The following is a 22,327-nucleotide window of genomic DNA, read 5'->3' on the forward strand; positions in this document are numbered from 1 at the left end:
CTATTGTAAATCGAATTATTACCTGTAATCTGCTTTGCATCTTGGTAATAATTTCATCTCACATTATTCCTTTTAGTATTTTTGTTAAGATAGAATATCTTAGCAATGTTGGTTTCACATTGTTTTCTTGTAATATTGCCAGCAAATTGCATCTAGTAATATATATACAAGTGTGCGTGGAGTGTATATGAACTTGAATACTTGAATTTGTTTTAACTTCCCTCTGAGCTGCAATTTCGCTGAATGAGCTTTTTGCCAAGGACAGATCAAGTTTGACCCTAGGTATGAATTAGCTAGAATATGCTAAAAGAATTGGCAGTAAATTTATTAATTAAGATTGTCATCCAATGCAAAAGCCATTGAAGCATACAACTGAACTAAATTAATAAATCATAGATTAGCTCCTAACAGAATGACACCGCTTTCTGTATTAGATTCTAATATAGCAGTTCAGATCTGGTTTAAACTTGATCAAATCAAATACTGTCCAGCTTCCTGTATTTGGGGAAGGGGAATTTTGAGGATTTTAGGGGAAGGGGGGGACTTTTTTACACAAAGTCATTCAAACTTTTATATTTTATGACCTTGTACATTATTTGCTTCTTTCTTTCATGTCTGTCAATTCAATAACTTAGATTTACATTATTCAATTTATTTCCTGATTCTAGCAATCAACTTCAATCCAGCCACTTCAAATTTTCAATCACTGTAAACTGTGTTTCTATGGTAAAATTTGAAAAGTGTGTCATTGTCTATTCTATTGACAGCATATATTATTGAAAATAATGGTTTGGAAAATATTGTGATTGAAAAACCAGTCTTTCTGATGTTTGAAAAAGTTATTTCATCTAAATGTAGATCTAAGGGTTTTTTCTCTGTTTTTCACTGCAATTTTTGTTATTAGTGACAGGAAGGTTGAATTGTTATGAGTGCTGAGAAGGCTAAATAATATGTTCTCTTTTTGTGCCCTATTTGTCCCCCCCACTCCCTCAATCTATTCAAATATCTGGTAACTCTCTCCAGGCTTGAACGGATCATATGTAGGATATCTTTGTTATTGTAAACTATTTTAGTTTCCAATAATGCCTTTTTAATTTTTACACAAGCTTACAGAGTAAGGAGCATTCAGAGGGATAACTGCATGAACTATATGAAGTGCTGAATTATAAAATAAATTTTAAGTGCTATATAAGAAATTAATAAAATGAATAAACTGTTCACTTCACTACCCCATTAAACTGATATTATCCAAGGAGAGCTCATTGCCCCAACCATGAATCATCTTTCAGTAATACATCCTCAGTGACATTACCATTGTCTCACCCTAATCCACAGTGTAGATATCCCAAAGGTGCTTTTTCAGGAGGCACCTGGACTTTCTAGTTTTTTTTTTAAGACGTTTCGCTTCTCATCCAAGAAGCTTCTTCAGCTCTGACAGGATAGTGGGGAATGGAAGCTTTATATTCCTTGCAGACAGCGGGTAATTTGCACCCTTTAGAACAAATTGTGCAGTTCGCTGACAGGCATTATACATCATTTAACATAACACAATCATTTATGTGTTCACTCAACAATGAAAGTTTCCTGCATTTGGCAGAGGTAGCAAATACTTTGCTAACCTTGCCTGGAATCAGAAACTAAGTATGATCAAGCCTGAACAGCTATTAGATGGGGAAACACTTAGAAAATCCAGGACTATGTGTTGGGCGTGGTAATTCTCCACTTCCATTCTCCACCATGACATATCACTTGTACATTTCTGTCAAGCAAAACTACATGGACTGGCACCAGACATAAAACTTGATTTGCAGGAGACTGTACTTCTTCTGCATCTTTAGGGTATCTACAAGCCATTTGTTTTGGCTCATTTCCATGTCCCTCTCCAGCCCTGTTGTCTTAGTCGTGGAGCAGCACTTATTTATTACCAATTTACCTGCAATACATCAGAAATCGCCAGGCTCCCTTAGGTCAACTTGCTTTTCAGCTTCTGGGCTTTTCCCTCTCACTTCACATATATATATATATCTAATATATATATATATATTAGATTTTTTACAACCCCTGGTAAGCCCCAATTATGGGAGGAAGCTAACTGCTTCCATCATCTGTCCTTCGGCTCGTCACAAGAGTCCATCACGACAGAAACCCGCACAAATAAACTCAGCACAAATTTAAAAAAACAAAAACAAACACAAATATATATATATATATATATATATATATATATATATATATATATATATATATATATATATATATATATATATATAATCATTATCATTTCGCCGCTTAAGCACTGTCCTTCTCAATTTTGTTTTGCAAACGCTAACACAGCGTGGAGGGAGAAAGATTCCATCTCGCGTTGTCGTCGTTGGATTATTGTTGTTTTTGTTTCTTGGGGGGGGGCGGTGTGGGATTTTGTATTTTTTAGCTTTCTGCTATAGGTCAGCTGGGTGGAATGACTACAAGTTAGCTCCCATGGAGTTCTCCACCTGTCAATATCGATTCTAACAAGATCTTAGACTTAACAGAATAACAGCTGGTAGGGACCTTGTAGGTCATCTAGTCCAGCCCCTGGCCAAGCAGGAGACCCTACCTCATTCATTCATTCATTCATTCATTCATTCATTCATGCCTATCTTTCTATCTGAGTTTTGGGGAAAAGAAAACGTTGTGCGAAGGAACCTTTTGCAAGAGTTACAACTTTTCCACCATTGTCTTAAGGCACTCAGAAGCGCTCTCTCTCTCTCTCTCTCTCTCTCTCTCCCTCCCCCCCCCCGTCTGTCTGTGGGTGTGGGTGTGGGTGTGTGGGTGCGTGCGCGCAAGTTGTTTCAAGTTAACATTTTTTTATTAGTTTATAATATAACATACAAAAAAATACAAAAGTAAATAGTAGGGAAGATAGGGGAAGGGGAAGAGAAAAGTGAGGAAAAGCAAGAAAAAAAGTTGTTTCTCGAACATCGTGAAATGCGTATTGGTTTTTAAAAAAGATTTGATTCCAATAGGATTGCAGTATACGGAGACGGCTTTCTCCGTTTATCCAAGGGGCAACGTATTTTCGCAAATGCCAAGGATCCAAAGGGTAAATCTGGTTTTTACATGCAGCCACGACCACGGGTCAGGTTTCCGATTCGGGATAAGAAAAACTCAAAGCAATCGGCCCGCATCTCCGCCCTAACAGACCATCTCTCCTGCAGGTGGCGCTGTCACCGACCGAAGCGCCTTTATAATGCGAAGACGTGAGGAATATTGTTCCTGCTCGCGGCCGGTCGCTGGGAAGGCATCGTTGAGCTGACGTGTGATTTTCGAAGCCTTCTTTTGGACACGCCCCTTTTCCCCTGTTCCGTCGTCTCTCCACCCTCCCCCGACCAGACCTGGGACTGCGATGGCTGCTACGTGGGAAGAAATCCTCAAGTTGTCCCAGCAGTTTCAATCCGCTCAGTTCGCCCAGGCGACCCAGAGGTGAGAGGAACGTACTAGGTGGGCGGAGCGAGGAAGAAGCCCCCCCACCTCCGCCTTACGCTCGCTGTAGTCACAAATACACGTCGCCCCCGCCCCCACCCCAGCGACGCTTTTCCAATGCTCTGTTGCACCTTAACTTTCTGTCCCATGTCAGGACCGTAAAGCTTATGGAAGAAGCGGCGCGTCGTTCCCGCTTTTAATAAAAGGGGAGGCTTCTGAACAAATCTACCGTAATGTCTCAATTAGAGCTGCCCCTTTTTGGCTTCCTTTCAAAAGCGTCAACTGCATCCCATACTTGACTGCTGCTATCAAGTGGTGATTGACTGGGATGATTTTTCCCTTGCCAGGAGCTAAACAAACATGGTTTTTTTCATGCCAGGAACTAAACAAACGATCAAGGGATTTGCTTAGATTTTCCTGCAAGCCTACTATCAAAGGGATACGCCCAGGTCTACAAAAACAAAAATTCTGCCTACATATATCTGTATTTATCTATTTATCATGTCAGGGTTTCCTTGCTGCTCTTTATGGAAAGTGCATGAAATTTACCAGTGTGCCTTCCTGTCTGAAACATGTTTATAGGGCAAAGAGCTTTCCTGGTGACATCTTCAGATGTTCAACACTTGAACTACCAGTTTCTTTTGCAGACTGCACTAATCTCATAGAGAAACACGTTTTTAAAGACCAAAATAATGTGTCTTCTGAATTTACTGTCACAAAAATTGTTAATAATGGTTTCCAATGGCATAAGAAAGCACTGTAAAAAATTGTTTTTCCTGGCAGGTAGATGTTAGAACAGGGAATGAGATGGCTCAGTGGCTAAGCTTGTCGATGGCTCAGTGGCTAAGCTTGTCGATCAGAAAGGTTGGCAGTTCGAAACCCTAGCTCTGCGTAACAGAGTGAGCTCCCGTTACTTGTCCCAGCTTCTGGCAGCCTAGCAGTTCGAAAGCACGTAAAAATGCAAGTAGAAAAATAGGAACCACCTTTGGTGGGAAGATAACAGCGTTCCATGCGCCTTCGGCGTTTAGTCATGCCAGCCACATGACCATGGAGATGTCTTTGGACAGCGCTCGCTCTTTGGCTTTGAAACGGAGATGAGCACCGTCCCCTAGAGTCGGGAACAACTAGCACATATGTGCGAGGGGAACCTTTACCTTTACCTTAGATGTTGTAACAGATGGAAATCTGAAGCTTCTAAATAAAAAACAATTTGTCATTCCCCTATTAAAGGATAAAAAGAGAATTCAGTTCCTTGTAAAATAAAAGCCTTTCAGGTTTTTAACCACATACTTAATATATTTAGGTTAGAATTTTGATAAATATTAATACAGTGCAACACATAAAGGACCAGAAAGAAAGCCACATAAATTTTGGAAAAGATGCAGTTGTCATAAAGAGTTGCATGATTGTATTACATTGGGTCCCCACATTCTGAAGTATCTATGGGGAATTTAATCTAATCCAAACTACCTACATCTATCCATGATATCTTTAACATGCAGAATTTAATTATAAAGTTGAGGATTCCATGATAGTTTAGATAGATAGATAGATAGATAGATAGATAGATAGATAGATAGATAGAATAGATGGAGATAGATAGATAGATAGATAGATAGATAGATAGATAGATAGATAGAGATAGATAGATAGATAGATACATACATACATACATACATACACATATACATACATACACACATACATACATAGCAGCTCAATTTTTGTAAATTGTCACATTAATGATTATTTTACTTCAAACTCTGGATGTATGGATCAACTCCCAAAATATTTTGTGATAGACATATTGTTTGGAGAATTCTGAAAACTGTCTACTATTTGAAGAATACCTAGATTGAAAACAGTTATTTCATTTTATTACAATTATCATGAAGTATATTATGAACTGGGGCCATATCTGCCTATGAAAAGAGTGACTAAAACTGACTTTGATACTATTCCTTTCAACAATTGCATAGCTTGTATAACAGAAAAAAGGGGTGTTATAAAAAAAAAACCCTGTGGTGATAAAGTTACTTAATTCAGCAGGATTCTTGAAACAGAATTTTGGGGAAATGAAGTTACAATAATAATAAGCATTGGGAAAATCAACTTTCATAAAATCCTACTTGGATGAATATATCGATACTGATTTTAAAAGTGTTTAACTTGGAAATAGTAGTCTTCATGATTCATATTTAAAATGTATTTCATACATGGTAATTGTAGATTCTATAGAATTTTCAAAGCCCTGGATGCTGAATTTCTGATAAGTTGGATACTGGAAGTTTGATAGAAAATAGACAAGAAGGTCCAGACCTAAATTATAGGCAGCTTTGAACTTTTAATGTTTCACTGGAGTAGCACATATCACGATGCTGGTATGCATATTTTTGTCAGATAGTACCAGTACTGACATAATCCTAATTTAACCTAAACCATGGGACATTATTTACAAAAAATAAATTATTGAAAATGTTTAAAATTACACAGATATAAGGGGGTATTTGGATTCTACACGTGTAGAGAAAAATTACTCTAACAAATATATCTAAAATATAGATTGTTGATATATCTGTACAATATATTACAGGAAGTCCTTATTTAGTAATCATAATTGCTTCTAGCAATTTGGTCCTTACAGGTAGCACTTGCTACGTGATAATTATGTGACAGTGACTATGCTGATGATTTTACTTCAGCTGTCATTTGCTTTACAGCTTCAGAAGGATACAACCCCAAACAGCCATCTAAACCCAAATATTGGGCAAGTTTCCAGAGCCCAACTCACAAGGATACTGGATAAAAGGGCAAATGTCCTTTTTCCTCACTCCCCACCATTTGGAGGGCTCAAAACAAGCCTTAGAATAATTAGCAAGAAGAGAATTAATGTTTCTATTTAAATTCATTGTAGAGGAAAGGATTACAAGAGAGTAACCTGGCAGACAATGGAGTATATACACTGAAAGAAATGTACTCTAAAGTCTGCTGCTTCCCTAGTCTTCTCACACTTCCTGCCACCAGCTGCTTAAGAGGCCCAAAAACCTTTAGTATGAAACTGATTAAGGATTGGTCAATTTCAAGCAGCAGCTGTCCTGGAGAGATTTAATCAACTAATTAAGCTTATACAGCTGAGCTTGTTAACTTGCAATAGAGATGCATTATGCTGTGGAGAAAAGTAGCTGAGGAAGAGGGCGCTTATTCCACAAAGTGGGGGGGGGGAGGTTGCTAAGGCACAGGACAATACAAATTAACTGACTGTAATATTGAATATATGACAGAGAGAGAGCGGGGAAGGGGGGAGAGAGGAGGAGGGAGGGAAGGGAAAGAGAGAGAGAGAGAGAGTCTGCAAGTATTGTAAATGTAGGCATTGGTTTCAAAGTAACTTTAATCACCATTATAACCAAATATGTGCTTTCTGAAACAGTAGCTAAATGAGGACTACCTGTCCTGGCAAAATGCACATTTAAGGTCAGATATTTAGGATTACATGCAAATTCTCTCTGTTCTTTCAATATACAGACTGTCAGAACGTAATTGCATAGAAATTGTTTCTAAGTTAATTGATGAAAAACAGTTGGATGTAGTACATACTCTTGATGGAAAAGAGTATATCACTCCTGCACAGATTAGCAAAGAAATACGTGATGAACTTCTTATTCGTGGTGGTAAGTGTCCATTGATATAATTTTCAAAATTTGACATAATTTGTTAAGTTGTTAAATATCACTTATTTTTAAAAAGGTGTTACTGAAATGTGTAACTTTCTCATTTAGGCATTGTATAATAATAATTTTAAAACTGAAATCATGGTACAGTGCCTAATAATAGATACTGAGATTCTACAAGCCGTATTTCCAGTAGAAGTGCATTTTTCCTGAGAGAGTACTTGAATTTAGCAGGAGAAACATTTTAGGCATTTCAGTTCTAAAAGCATTAGCCAAAATTCTAATAATACTTTTGTTTAAATTTATGTTGAACACTAAACTTCTCTATTCAGAAATCTCATTGAGTTCAATGACATTTTCCATCAGGTAAATCCCTTTTGTCAAGCTATATATTGCTTGGCTAATGTAATACTCAATGGTCATTTCTTAGAAGGAACGGCAAGAAAAGTATTTTTATATGGATTTCAAGCGCAGAGTTCATCTCTGGTGGAAAATTATATATCTGTATTGAATAGAACCGTTAAAAATTTCATTGGACACAGTTTTTTTTAATCACTGCATTAGTTCACTGATATTTTATCCATGAAGTGAATAAAAAACAAAAAATAGATTTCCCACCTCTTTGCATTTTTATAAGAAATGCCTCTGTGGTACCCCAATGTGATTCAGGACTACATTGGTTTGAATATTTTCTCTCTCCAATGACATTTTCTTGACAAATCTTGCATAACTTCCTTCATCCTTCTGAAACATTCCTTGCCTGATAAAGGCAGTACTCCTGTAATATTAAAATACTTTCCAAGGCAGCTTTCATTCTTGTGAATGTGTTTGTTGTGATGCTTGTGGCAGCACCTTCCCAACCTCATAAAACACAGTAGATAATAGTTTAGCTCTTTTGAACTTCACTGTAAGGATTATATCATGTTTTTATAATAAAATGATTGCAGTTTTTATTGCAGAATGTAAAAACAAATGCTATCAAGACTTCAGCCCTAGCAATCTTGCTCTTCCCTTACTCAAATTAATGTCTGCATTGTTGAGTTGATTTCATTTTTACTTTAGCCAGGAAAGAAGGCATCTTTATGCCTCCCATTAAAAAAAATCATTGAATCAATCTCTTTACAAAAATAGCAGCCATACCAGTGCAAGGCTTATTGTAAATACTTGTACTCAGCATTTTCTCCCTCTTTACTATTCTTGGTGGTGCTGATTCAGTCTTTGCTTTTAAAGTTGTAGAAGCACCTGTTTCATAAATGGTATGTTCCCCTTAGTGCAAGAGAATACAGATAGCCCTCGACCTAACAACAGTTCACATTCAAAGTTACAATGACACTGAAAAAACTGACAACCATTTTTCACACTTTTCACGGTTTCAGCATCCCCAGGGTCACGTGATTGACAACTGACTCACATTTATGACAATTGCAGTGTCCAGGGGTCATGGGACCCCCTTTTTCGACCTTCTGACAAGCAAAGTCAATGGGGAAACCAGATTCACTTCACAACCAGGTTACTAATTTAACAGCTGGAGTAGTTCACTTAACAAATGTGGCAAGAAAAATTGTAAAGGGGGGCAAAACTCAACAAATTTCCCACTTAGCAACATAAATTGTGGGCTCAGTTGTGGTTGTAAGTTGAGGAAAACCTGTATATATAGAGGAAAGTAACATACAGATGGAGGCAACCATGCTGGAGAAAATATTATAGGCAGCAGTCATAGATATAATTAATGCTTAAAGTGGTCCCAAGTTACTTTGGAGATTTGAAGTCAAAATGAAAAACGTAATGAACAAATATTAATATTTCCCGGCATTCTTTTTTTCAAAATCTTATTACAGGTCGAGTGAACATTGTGGATTTGCAACAGGTAATTGGACTTCATTATAAACATTGTTTATTTTCCCTTTATTAAGTCAGGTTGAAGTTTATAGGTGTTTTTAGTGGCTTTGTCATTAAATAAAGGGGTTATAAACTGTTTTATATCTGTAGATTTTATAATCATTGTATATATCACCTATTTAGTTTCTATTATGTTTATAATTTTGTACTTTGTTCATACTGAAATAGTCTCATGTAGTTTTAATTTCTTTAATTTCTCTTAAAGCTGTTGTAACTTTTTGAGAAAAGCTTTCCTTTTATTCATCCATTGAATGTTGGTGAGTGTATAAATAAAAATGAATATTCACCAATACATGCAGAAATATAATATTTCATTTCCATTAACCTGTTTTCTTCTCAAACTTCAAGTAAATTGAATCATTTTATAACATTTTAGTGATACATTACTTCATGTCTTGTTTTAATCTTTTTCAGATCCATATTTTAATTAAAATGTTGTGTATTGAAATAGCTGCTAAATAATTATGTAGGAAATTGTCAGTATATCGTTTTAACGGGCGGTAACAAATTAGATTTTGCTATATTTGCAGTATTTGTAAAGCCAGATACATTTGCTATAAACTATTCATTCTGCATTTGTTCTGTTTCAACTGCTGTTAATTTGTTGAACTCGGGTCAGTGACCGTGATAAAATACTAATTACTAACTTATTCCTCCTTTCTTTGCTCTGCCAGATAATAAACGTTGATCTGCTCCATATTGAGAACCGAGCTAACAACATTGTCAAATCAGATCGAACAGTTCGATTGGTATTGGGACAACTTATAGATGAGTGAGTTGCTTAGGATAATTAAATGCAATCTAATTATAGTTGAGACATAATTTTGAGGAATAGCTTTATCTGCATTTGCATAAACCTTTCAGGTTTCGAACCCATCAAAATACTATTCTAGACTTTATTGTAAACTGCAATATATTGTATTTTTCTTGTTAAACTGGAGACAAATGGTTCATCTTGAAATAGTGTCGCTGTCTAGATGGTAAAAAAAGAAATCCAAACTAAAGAAAAGCACTCTGGATTTATTTATTTTATTTATTTGTTTGTTTATTTATTTAATATATCAAATTTACATCTCAGTAACATTACTAAATAATACTAGGAGGGGAAGAGCTAAAAAAGAGAAAGCATGGTGAAAACAGAGACATTTATGTCTAATATCTAAAATGAAGGTGAATGAGAGCAGTAACAAGTAGTCTGTCTTTGGGAACTAGTAAAAGAGACAAAAAGGAAATTTAAAAAAATCTTATTACATACAAAAGTTCCCTTACTTTTAAGTTACATTATGCTGTTTGGAGCTTGGGATTTTAGTATAAAGAAATACTGAATTTTATAAACTACAAGGAAGTTCATAGAACAACAGGACCAAAGAATTGGCTATTTGTATATCTCCATTTCCACTTTGCAGTTATATAGACCTGTGTGCAATTATATTCTATTATACCCTGGCTGTGAACTGCTTATAAGAAAAACAATAGATTGAAAACAGTAAACAAAAGCAACATTAAAAACAAGAATCTCTATTAGGGAAGGCACAATCTAAAATTCCTGAAGCCCTCTTAAAATCCACCAAAAAAACAGAGATCCAGAGGTATGATAGCATAATGTTCCCCAAACAACGAAATTGTTGCTTCACCACCTGAAAATATGGACTTAACAGTAACTTTTATTTGAATAAAATTACTCTGTTCCTTGAAAGTTTTATTGTCAGGCACTATACAGCGATATCTTTTTTGTTTTATCATCAAGTACCATTCCTAAACCAATTACTGATGATATGTATATTTAGTAGCACATTTGAAATATTACACTAATACTGATTCTTCATGTCATATCAGAAATTACTTAGATCGCATAGCAGAAGAAATAAATGACAAGTTGCAGGAATGCGGCCAAGTGAAAATATCTGACTTATGCAAGGCGTATGATCTTCCAGGAGACTTCTTGAAACAGGTAATTCATCTGAAAATTACTTTTTTCACAGAAACTATTTCACTTTGGTAGCTATTTGGATTCCCAGTTATATCTTAAATGTAATGTGATAACATATTTTGACTTGAGATTTAAACCATAACTGATCTCATATGCATAGCTATAATTTAGTTTTTTCTGCCACATTGTTAGGGTAAGGGTTGTATCCAATCTCTTGGCAACTGCTTGCCTAATAACCAGGAAGTAAGGTAGCTTTTAAATTATGAAAAGTAATTCAGAACCAATTACATGATTGCTTTGATGAAATTCTCTATGAAACAATAGCAATAGCAGTAGACTTATATACCGCTTCATAGGCCTTTCAGGCCTCTCTAAGCGGTTTACAGAGAGTCAGCATATTGCCCCCAACAATCTGGGTCCTCATTTTACCCACCTCGGAAGGATGGAAGGCTGAGTCAACCCTGAGCCGGTGAGATTTGAACCGCTGAACTGCTGATCTAGCAGTAGCCTGCAGTGCTGCATTTAACCACTGCGCCACCTTGGCTCATCATAGTAGTTAATAGTAGTTTGAATCCTGAGATTGTGTTAATGTGTTGCTTATATTGAATCCTCTAGTTGGTGGGATATAGGCACAATAGATTTATTAATTTATCTGTTTTATATAGTGGTCCATCTCACAAGCAAGTGGCTCTGGGCATCATATAACAAAACTGAAAGAATAAAATAGAAAACCATTATTAATAAATATTAAAAACATTTTATTAAAAACCCATAAAACTGCTAAAACCAAAAATAATAGATGAAGGTGTGTTAATAGTGCCATCTTACTAGTTCCCCTGCCTCTGGGGTCCTCAGCCCCCCCGGCTAAGGTCTTAAAGGACCTTTGAAAGCTTAGAAGGAGAAGGAGATTTGACAGTGTGGGGGCCACAACAGAAAAGACTCTCTGTCTTAGGGCCCACTAAATGGAACTCCCTAAGTAGTAGAATCTATAACGTATCTATTCTGATAGATCTGGATAAATGAAATTGGGCAAAGGCCAAAGTCCCTCAGTTAACCCCGTCCTTTGCTATCTAGGGCTTTAAAGATCCATACCAACACCTTGAATTGCACCCGGAAACAAACTGATAACCAATGCAACTCATGCAGCAGTGCTCAACCAGAGACACTCATAACTGCTTATGACAGTGCATTTTGCAGCAGCTGAAGTTTCTAGATACCCTTTATGGCCAAGCCCCATGTAAAGCACATTGGGATAATCAAACCAGGAAGTGACTAGGGCATGAATAGGGCCCATTGATCCAGAGACAAGTACAATTAATGCATAGTTTGAAGTTGGGCAAAAGCCCTCCTTGCCATGACTTCCCTGACTCAAGAATCCAGGACGACTCCCAGACTGCACACTGGGTCTGTTTGGGGCATTGCAGCCCCATCCAGCACCAGAGAAGGTGTACTATTTAGAATCAGGGACCCCAAAACCCAATGCCACTTCTTCTTGCCAGAGTTCAGCTGAAGTTTGTTGTCCCCATCCAGACCTTCCCAGCCTCCAGACATCAGGGTAAGATGTCCATAGTATTGCTTAATTGACCAGGAACGGAAATATACATTGGATATCAACAGCATACTCATGATACTTCACCCATAGAGATCGATGAGCTCACCTAGCAATCTCATTATGTTAAACCGGAGAGGGAAGACCACCAATCCCTGTGGTCCCTGCACACTTGGGCCAGGGGCAGGATCTCTCGTCTCTTAATACCACCATCCAAAATCAACCCAAGAGAAAGGAAATGTATCCACATAATACTGTACTGCCCACTCTCAATCTTCTGAATGTATCTAGAAGGATACTATTGTTGCATTTTTCCTAACTCAATAAGCATTATATGAAAGCCTTTATTAACCAAGCTATGATGGGTGTTGTCAGTAATAATTATTGTCCTGTCTGTTGATGTTCATGGCATATGAAACATTGTGTATTGGCGTATAAGAGAAGTAAATGGAAAGGAGCAGGACAAATTGGCACGAAGACAAATAGACAATGAGTAATAGTGGTCCATTCTTTAACATTTGAATTACACATTAACAAGGTCAATTAATCTCTAATAGGATCAAAATATTGTGCATCCAGAAGTAAAAGAATCATTTTCTTATATTAATGTACATAAAATTTGATAATGTGCAAGTTAGATATTACAAATGTGTTGAACTTAGAATTTTCACACACAAGAATTTCACCTACATAATAATGTGTAATGTGATTCTTCTCTTAATTGGTGTATTTTATTCTAGGCATTTTCTGTTCGGTTGGGAAAAATTATTCATGGCCAATTCGATCAGGAAAACCGTGGGGTGATTTTCACTAAGACATTTGTCACAAGACATCGGGCCCGTATTCGTGGTTTCTTCCGGGCTATTACCCGGTAAGTCAAAGAAAATGAAAAGATGCCTATGAGTAATTTAATGTGTTTATAAATGTCTTGGTGAAATGTGTACTTTGAAGGTACAAGTAAAATAATTTAACGTTCTGTTCTTCACAGATAGTCATGAAGTTTAGATTTGTGGAATGCCAAAAGCTTTAATGGTTTTTTTTTGTTTTTTTTGCTTAGCATCCGGCCATTCAGTTTTTAAACCAGCAGTAGCATTAGACTTATGTACCTCATCGTTTGTTTGGTACTCAACACACAAAATAGAATTTGTTCTGTCATCTGCCTAGTGACTCACTACATTATGGGAAAAGATAATTTGGTACCAGGGGTGGGTTTCAACCGGTTCACGGCGGTCCCTGCGAACCGGTTGGTCGGCGAACTCGGAAGTAAGTAACTTCTGGGAATGGCGAAGGGCCCGCCTGCGCGCCCGCGCGCGTTCCTTACCCGGTTTTGATAAGTTCTGCGCTTCCACGCATGCGCAGGACGCATACAGCACCTGCGCAATCCTCCAGGAGCAGCTGCAGCATCACACAGACGCTAGTACGCATGCGTGCGCCGCACGCGCGCACCGCACACGTTCACGAGGACGCCACCGACCCCGTTCCAACCGAACTGGTTGGAACGAGGCGAGAAACCCACCCCTGTTTGGTACCCATCGTTTTTGGTATTCGTACCTCCTGGAACTAATTAACGATGAATACCAAGGTAGCACGGTATCTATTGTGAAATGCAGTTGCATGAAAAGGTTATATTGTATGTTTTCTTTTTTACCTCATTTTAAAAGCATAAAACCTGTATTTGATTGTTTTTAAAACGTGAGACCATTAATCTTATAATAACTTTTCATAAACATTTCAATTATCAGTAAAAGTGGATGTTGGTTTAGCTTCTGAAAATATTTTCTCTAAATACATTCAAAACTATATGAGTTTCCAAAGCAGTCAACGTACTGCTTGTTAGCTGCTTTGGGCCAGTTACATTCTTGATAAAATCCTTCAAAAGTTTTAAAAGATACTACAAATATGAGATCTGTATAGAGCAATAGAAAAAAATCTGGAATGGTTTTTTACTCTCTTCATGAAGAAAGAGGGAAAAGGGAAATGGGAAAAAGGATACATTTGTACAGCTTTTTGCCCCTATTCACTTTTTACCTCTATTCCAATCTACTCTTATTTAATTTATTTTTGAAATATGGTCCCCAGACTACTGGTGATTTATAAAATTCCATCCAAGAAATTTTGTAGTCCAGAAGAGCCCAGTAGCTTCTACAATCCCTGCCTCCCTTTGTGTATCCTGACAGTTCATTTTGGGACTTAAAACTGGTTCATTGACATACAATTGATAATACAAGTAGCAACATTTTGGATACATTTACTGTCATTCTAAGTACGTCGCACTAGGCAGAATGGTGGTCTTGCACAAGAACCCAAAAAGGGAAATATGAAGTGGCATTATGATGAAAAATACTTTTGAAATAGATTTAATTGATTATTTAATTGGATCCTTAATATTGTACTCAGAATTGTTACAATCTTAACCATCAAATTTGTACTGAGAGTTGTTATGATATGGTGTGCATAAAATAATCTATGTGGTAAATAAATGTTTAATTTGGAGTTAAATTCTATGGTATAAAAACTAGTTTATAAAGGCCTTTAAAACTAAAGATGGGAATGCATTCCATATTCATTATTTTATTTGCCGAAGGAGTCATTAAAAATAAAAACAAAGGGAGGGGTGTTAATTGGCAATCCCTGCATTTTCCAAATAGTTGCTTAGGAGTAAGCATATGCTTACTCCCTAAATTTCCACATTTTTTCATTGTATTACCATACAGTGCTAACAAACACACAAAAAGTATTGCTTATTGAGCACAGCAAACACTAGAAAATAGTTTGTCTGTACTGAAGATCATATCTGGTTATTTAGGATATGGTGACATAGTATTTGACATGATGCTTATGTCACTTCTTTCTTAGACCTACACCAATAATTAACCTAATCACTCGACATGGATTTCAGGAACATCTGCTTTACTGTGAGTTTTGCTCAGATGCCTTCTTTATTTTCCATTTAGTGAAAGTAGCATTTCAAAGTGATAACAAGCTCATGATCTATTTTCCAGCTACATCTGTAAGCAACCATATTAATTTTTTGAGTCATCTGCAGAGCTTGGGAATCAGAGATACGGTTTTTGATTGACGCTCCTTTTTCTTCAGTGGGCAATGCTCAGCTGGTACTGTTAGGGGAGGGCATGTTGGGCACTTCAGTGTGGAATGCTGGACCTTCTCTCCTATTTTATTAACAATCTATATGAGCCTGCTGGAGAAGCGCCCATCCATTTGGGATCAGATATCATCAATACTGTTGTGATGTCAAATTTTAGACGTCAATCCCAGACTGAACAGGTAATGTATAGAGGTCCTGACTCAGTGGCTAGAGGCTAGGATGGGGCAAAAGAGACAAGACATCATTTCTGAAACTTTCTTGCGCCATGGAATAGTTCATCCCTTAACTTTTGATTGGATAGCATTGCCCCTGAAGGAGGTGATGAGAGTTCCCAGGTTGTCATGTTGAATCAGAAGATGGAAGCTAAAGCCAAGACAGCCTTTGATTAACTTCAACACATTTACTACCGTATTTTTCAGAGTATAAGATGCTCCGAAGTATAAGATGCACCTAGCTTTTGGGGAGGAAAACAAGGGGGGAAATCTGCTTCTGCCCCCCAGCAATTTGCCTCCCTGCAACAAACAGCAAACAGTCCAAACAATATACATTGTTTGTAGTGTTACATTTCAGACTATACTTGTACAGATGCTGTTAAAATTGATGTGCTTTTAGTTATAGTTATTCTCTGCTATTTAAAAGAAGATAGAATAGCACCGGGCCTCTTCTGATCAAGCATTTATTTTAAAAAGCTTCTTCATTTTATTAAGCTGTCTTGAACCATAATAAAGCAGTCTTTAAACAATAAGTCTAATCATTTGAACATTCTGTAGGCATTTGCAGTTATTGACTTACCTTCCTGTAGCAAACAGCCTAATTAGCACAAGAAAAAAAAATCTGCTTCTGCCTCCCAGCAATTTTCCTCCTGGAGCAAACAGCAAGTTTCACTTTCAGTTTAAGCAGGCCTCCCGATCATTAGCTGTTTCAGGCTGCAGGGATTGCTATAGCCTATTGCAGCCTCCGCAAGCCCCATTTTCCCCGTTTGCTGCAAGGAGGTAAATTGCTGGGAGGCAGAGGCCAAAGGGTGGTGGACAGTTGGTGGGTAGGGCTACATTCAGTGTATAAGACACACCCAAATTTTCGCCCTCTTTTAGGGGAGAAAAAGGTGCATCTTATATTCCAAAAAATACGGTAGTTTTGTCCTTTTTAAAAAAAAATGATAACCCAAACTTTGTTATACTACTGCGTGTTATTTTGTGTGGGGATAACTTTGAAAATGATTATGAGGCTACAACTGCTACAGTAAACAATAGCTTACATATTGACATGCATTTGTCAGTTTAGCAGGACAACATGTGTTTAATTGGCTGCCAATTCACTTCTGTATCCAATTTAGTTGCCAGTAGACTTGGGCCCTTGTTACCTTAATTGTCATCATATAGAATTTGTTTGATCCATACAGTCTAATAAAGAGGTGTTCCAAATACCTAGACAGAAATAAGAAGAAGATATGGGACCTTCAGATTGAACTCTCCTTCTTTAATAGCTTACCCCCAAGTTATGTGTGCCCTTACTAAACTAATGACATTGGATGATAATGAAAACAGTTAACTTCAAAAGAGGATTTGAGCTAATATGATAGATTCTTATCTTTTTGCTTATTATTATTGTTTTTTACAATAGGGTGTTATTTTATTAATGTTTTATCTCATGTGTTGTAAGCCACTTAGAATGAGAAGACTAAGTGACATTTTAAATAAATAAATTGGCTGCTATAAACAATCTTGTTATTCTTCCAGGTTGCCTTCATTTAGTTTCTCCATGTTTAAATTTGCAATCCTGTTGAAATCATTCTTTCCACTTGATAATATTTGGAAGCCTGAAACCACATGTCATTTTTCTTAGCACCATGTCAGATTTGTTTTTGCCACCTATCTGTTGATTTTTTTAAAAAAACCATAGAATTAGGTCTGATCTAGTTATTCCAGGTTTTTAGATGACTATAGCAGAGAGGTTGTTAAGGAAAAAATAGGTTCTTTTATACATGTCATCATCATCATGATAGCTGATGGTATACAAAAAGTAGTTTGCACTCTATAGTTCAATATCTGACATTTCTAGGCAGATCTAGAAAAGATTGATGCCTGAAACACTGTCATTTAGGTAATCATAAGCTAGAAAAACCAGTGAATCTGACTCTGTACCATATAAGGCTGCATATTAACATTTCTTCTTAACCAATTTCATTGTATACATGATGTAGAATGACAATAAAGGCTATTATTCTTATTATTTTGGTTTATATTCTGTGTGCTCACAATTAAAACAAAGCAATTACTGATCAACAATAACAATAAAAGAATCAGTTTAAAAACCAACTAAAGTCATTCATTCACCTAAAAAGGCTTCAGAAAAGAAGAATACTATAACACTCAAGGTACAGGTAGTCTCAACTTACAACAGTTCATTAATGACCACTCAAAGTTATAACAGCACTGAGAAAGGTGAGTTATGACTGTTTTTCAGACTTACGACCTTTGTAGCAAGCAGCCCCATGTGATCAAAATTCAGATACTTGGCAACTGGTTCATACTTATGACTGTTGCTGTATCCCAAGTTCATGTTGCAACCTTCTGACAAGCAGTCAATAGGAAAGCCAGATTCACTTAACAACCTTGATACTAACTTAACAACTGCAATGTTTTATTTAATAACTGGCAAGAAAAGTCGTAAAATTGGGGTAAAGCTCACTTAACAAATGTCTCACTTAACAACAGAAATTTTGGGCTCAATTGTGGTTGGAAGTCGACGACTACCAGTAATTGCCTCTGCTCTTCAATGCAGAGATTGGGAAGAATGTGTCTTTTTTTCCCTACTCTAGGAAGAGGCCTTGAGCTTTCTTTGATCATCATTCAACTATTTCAGCCTTATTCACATGTTACTTTCTATTATCCCTAAAGGAGCCCAGAGCATTTTGTTCTTGCCGTTCAACCACTTTGTTGTCTGTCCTTGACAGAAAACAGAATAGCCATGCTATCAATAGTGTACAATGGTTGTTTCCTTGAATGCAGTGAACTGGATTCAGTTGCGTACCCATTTAAAATAGATTCATTGAAGTCCATGAAATGTCATCCTAATTTGTTTTGGAGCCAATTGCTTAGCTCACTCAAAAGTCTGGTGTTCTTAGTTCTAAAGTGCTATTCTCAGAAAGAAATTATTGTCTAAACTCAAAATGACTCTGTTAGAAAACATGTTGCTATGAAACCTATTTTTATTAAAATAATGGATGTTACAAAGCAAATTTCTAGGGACTTTATGTCAACAAGCTGAATTCTGATGTGTATAACTTGCTTCTCAAAGTCCAGAAGCTTTCTAACAAGGGGATCAAAAACCCAAGAAAACACACATCATAACCTTTCATTTCACTTCAGTCTTACTTGTTTTTGGAGCTTAAGTATTGCAATAGTGAGAGAGATCTGCTACTATTTGCTTTAAAAAATCTGGCTGATATTCCCTGTGCTTATTTTAAGACCTGGTTGTTAGCTATGTTCTATTTTTTAAATATATAAATTGTCTGTAAATTTATGAAGCAAAAAAGGCATATGTACAATATGTCGGAATCCATAGCTTTTAGTATTTTGTAATACAGTACAGAATATACTCATTAAAGGAAATAAGTTCACAAAAATATATGAAAGTTACTGCTTGAAAATCTATACATATTAGAAAAGAAGATTCCCAAAAATGTGCACACAAATATGTATGAATTGTCATGCTTATTTTTTTTTACGGCTGAATTTATTAGCTGATGCAGAAATGGGACTAAACCTGTAGAAAATGCCCCACTGATGATGTAAGAGTAGATGGCAGAATATATAGAAATACATTGTCATTTAATCTAAGGCCAGGAACATGACTAGAAGCACTTCTCCATTTCCCTTTTTAAGCATTTGAATTTTGACTTTTGATAGCCATTATAAGAGACAGATGGGATTTGTAAAATAAAATAAAAAAATTTACACATTAAAAATCACATTGAGAAATCTGTAATCCAAACTTTCATGCTTCCAAATTACAAATCAAGCCGGAAACTAAGCAAATCCTGCCTTAAACTATATAAGTTCACAAAAGAAACCCAGTTGTAGACCATTAAATGTGCTTAACTACTGTGTTCTGTGAGCTGTATACCTGAAACGTAAGGGGACATACCTTATTATTGCAGCTAAATTTGTTTTCATGATTTCTTTGTAAATCTTTCTAATACTGCGGCTGCTTCATTTTTCCCCCCTCAGCTTTGCTTGAAGAACTTATTAATTCTGGATGTCTAAAAGGCACAGTGGTTGGTGGAAGGCAAGATAAAGCTGTGTTTATCCCTGACATTTACGCCAGAACTCAGAGTAATTGGGTGGATTCATTTTTCAAGCAAAATGGTTATTTAGGTAACAAAATCCTTTGTTTTAAAACAATTAAGAGAAATATATCTTAGATATTGTTTGTACACTTGTCAGTTCTCATTATCCTCGTGTACACATTTGTATGGCCAAGAAAAAAACTGCAGTAACTAGGGAAAACATGAATTCTTAAAAGGTTAGCATCACTAAACAGTAATTTTTACATTTGCTCTTTAATGTTCTCCTGTTAGAGGATTTTGACCATTTTTATGAAAAGAAAGAAAGCGCATACTTGGGAGTGGAATCTGCCTATGATTCCTGAATTAGGAGTCACAATCACTAATTATTACATTCTCAGAAAGAGGGGAATATGTTCCTTTTTCTCCGGTAAAATAGAAAGAATTGAGAAATGTTCTAATAGCTTCATCAAAGCCCATGAATACAGATTCTAAAAGCAGTTTCTGGCTCAGAAAAATAATATATTGCTTTCTCATTTACCCTATAGGAGCTGGTAAACAGTTTATTGTGAAGGGCAAAGCTGGTGGCAATCTGAGTTGTAGAAGGCTATATAGATAGAACTGCCCTTCATTTTTGGAATAAAGCTAAGATTGCTTTGACCACAATTCAGTGGTCAAAGCAGCCTTTGGGCATAAGAAAGTTTCTAAAACTGGGATGTTCTGGGGGGGAAATGGGGTGGTCTGTATAGCAGGTTCCCTCTTTGCAGTAGATATTATTTGCTCTTAGTACTGTTTTCCTTAATGTGTTAATGGCTAGCAAGCTGATTGATATTGCTTTTAGGGTTTGATTATTTATTTTTGTATTACCTTTTGTATTAATAAAAGTGCCTCAGAGCTTTTTTGGAATTTAGTAGCATATAAATTGCAGAAATAAATAAAATAAGTTGAAGATAACAGGCTTTTAGGTAAGCTCAGAATAAAATTCACAGCCAATATATAAAGAAGGGTCTAGAATCCACTCAGAAGTAAATATTACACACACACACATACACACACACACTTAATACTTTGTATGTCATTATATAATTTTGTAGAATTCGATGCATTGTCAAGACTTGGCATCCCTGATCCTGTGAGCTACATAAAGAAAAAATACAAGTCTTTGCCAATTTTGTTTCTGAAAGCATCTTGTGTTGGTCATGAAATTTTGGATCAGGTGGAGGCATCTGTGGATGAAGCCATCAGTTCTGGTCTGTGGGTGGATATTATGGTATGCTTATCCTGACTTTTGATTAGTTTTATTGTTGAGAAATAAGATCTAGTTTTCAGTGACATATGTTATCTAGAACGTCCTACATTCAATCCCAAATATATGTGAGAAGGGCTGAGAAAGAGTCTGGAATTAAATCTTACAGAGTACTTCCAATCATAATATGAGATATGATGTACCTGTATTTGTATGTAGTTCTATAATATAATAATGCGTGTCTAATTGTGACAGATAGAAATAGTGTAAGTTCTAGAAGTACAGCCTCTCAAAGTGTGAGAATGTTGAAAATCATTCGACAAACATTTATTCTAATTTGAAAAGTATTACGGGTCTAATTTAAAAGAGTACCTTATGTCAAATCAATATTTAACCTGAGCAATAAAACATAATGCTGTTTGAAGTGCTATTTTCTTACAAATCTTAAATGAACAGATTTATTTCTTAAGATATCCTTCTATATAATATCAGTGACATACTTTGTGTTGCTTCATGATTCAGTTGGGAAGAAGAATGTATTTTATATTTTGAAATTCTATCAGATTTCTTTGAAGGCTGAAATCTGATTTCTGTTTTATCAGCCCTTTAGAAAGCATTTGATATTAAATGTCTTTGAATAAATGTAGGGGTAAAATTTAAGTCGATTGTTACGCAGAGACCTGAATGAGATTATGATTCCTAAATTAATAATGTACCTTGCTTATGCTCAATAGTAATTTATAATTTACATTGTTTTTACTACCAGCTTGAACTATTTCATCCTATTGCGGGACTTTGTCAAAAAGCACAATTATTTTACTGTTATAAATGACTGTTGAATTTTACTGTATGTCTGGAGCTATTAGAATGGAGCTGCAGTAATAATTTTTTCACTTCCCTGTAGCAAGACATACTAGATATATACCTGTCCTCATCCTAATAGAATTATTGCTTGAAACCAACTTCTTACAACCAAATATTTGAGTTACAATAACTTAACTTATATTTTAATATTAGTTTGTCTTAGTCTGCTCCTTTTCTTTATTTATGTTAAAGTGTGCTCACTGTTAAAATCTTGGGAGTTTTTCTTTATGTATTCTCACATACAATTACATCTATTCAAATTTATATAGATATAATACAAGATAATATCAGTATCAAAATTAGCTTAATTCTGCAGTA

At 36.0% G+C, this 22,327-nt stretch overlaps 1 protein-coding gene across 1 annotated transcript in view; it reads left to right on the forward strand.

Annotated features, from left to right (window-relative positions):
• Positions 1–3,312: 3,312 nt before the first annotated feature.
• The window catches only part of UFL1 (UFM1 specific ligase 1), a 36,873-nt gene continuing 17,858 nt past the window's right edge, over positions 3,313–22,327 (forward strand). The window contains exons 1-9 of the mRNA XM_032215412.1: positions 3,313–3,462; positions 6,985–7,130; positions 8,969–8,997; positions 9,704–9,801; positions 10,866–10,980; positions 13,249–13,379; positions 15,365–15,423; positions 19,844–19,990; positions 20,994–21,169. Of these exons, the coding sequence (XP_032071303.1) occupies positions 3,386–3,462; positions 6,985–7,130; positions 8,969–8,997; positions 9,704–9,801; positions 10,866–10,980; positions 13,249–13,379; positions 15,365–15,423; positions 19,844–19,990; positions 20,994–21,169 (978 nt within the window). The 5' untranslated portion in view covers positions 3,313–3,385. The remainder of the gene's footprint in view (positions 3,463–6,984; positions 7,131–8,968; positions 8,998–9,703; positions 9,802–10,865; positions 10,981–13,248; positions 13,380–15,364; positions 15,424–19,843; positions 19,991–20,993; positions 21,170–22,327) is intronic.

This window comes from Thamnophis elegans, chromosome 4 (assembly GCF_009769535.1).
Source record: "Thamnophis elegans isolate rThaEle1 chromosome 4, rThaEle1.pri, whole genome shotgun sequence".
In the NCBI taxonomy this organism is placed as follows: domain Eukaryota; kingdom Metazoa; phylum Chordata; class Lepidosauria; order Squamata; family Colubridae; genus Thamnophis; species Thamnophis elegans.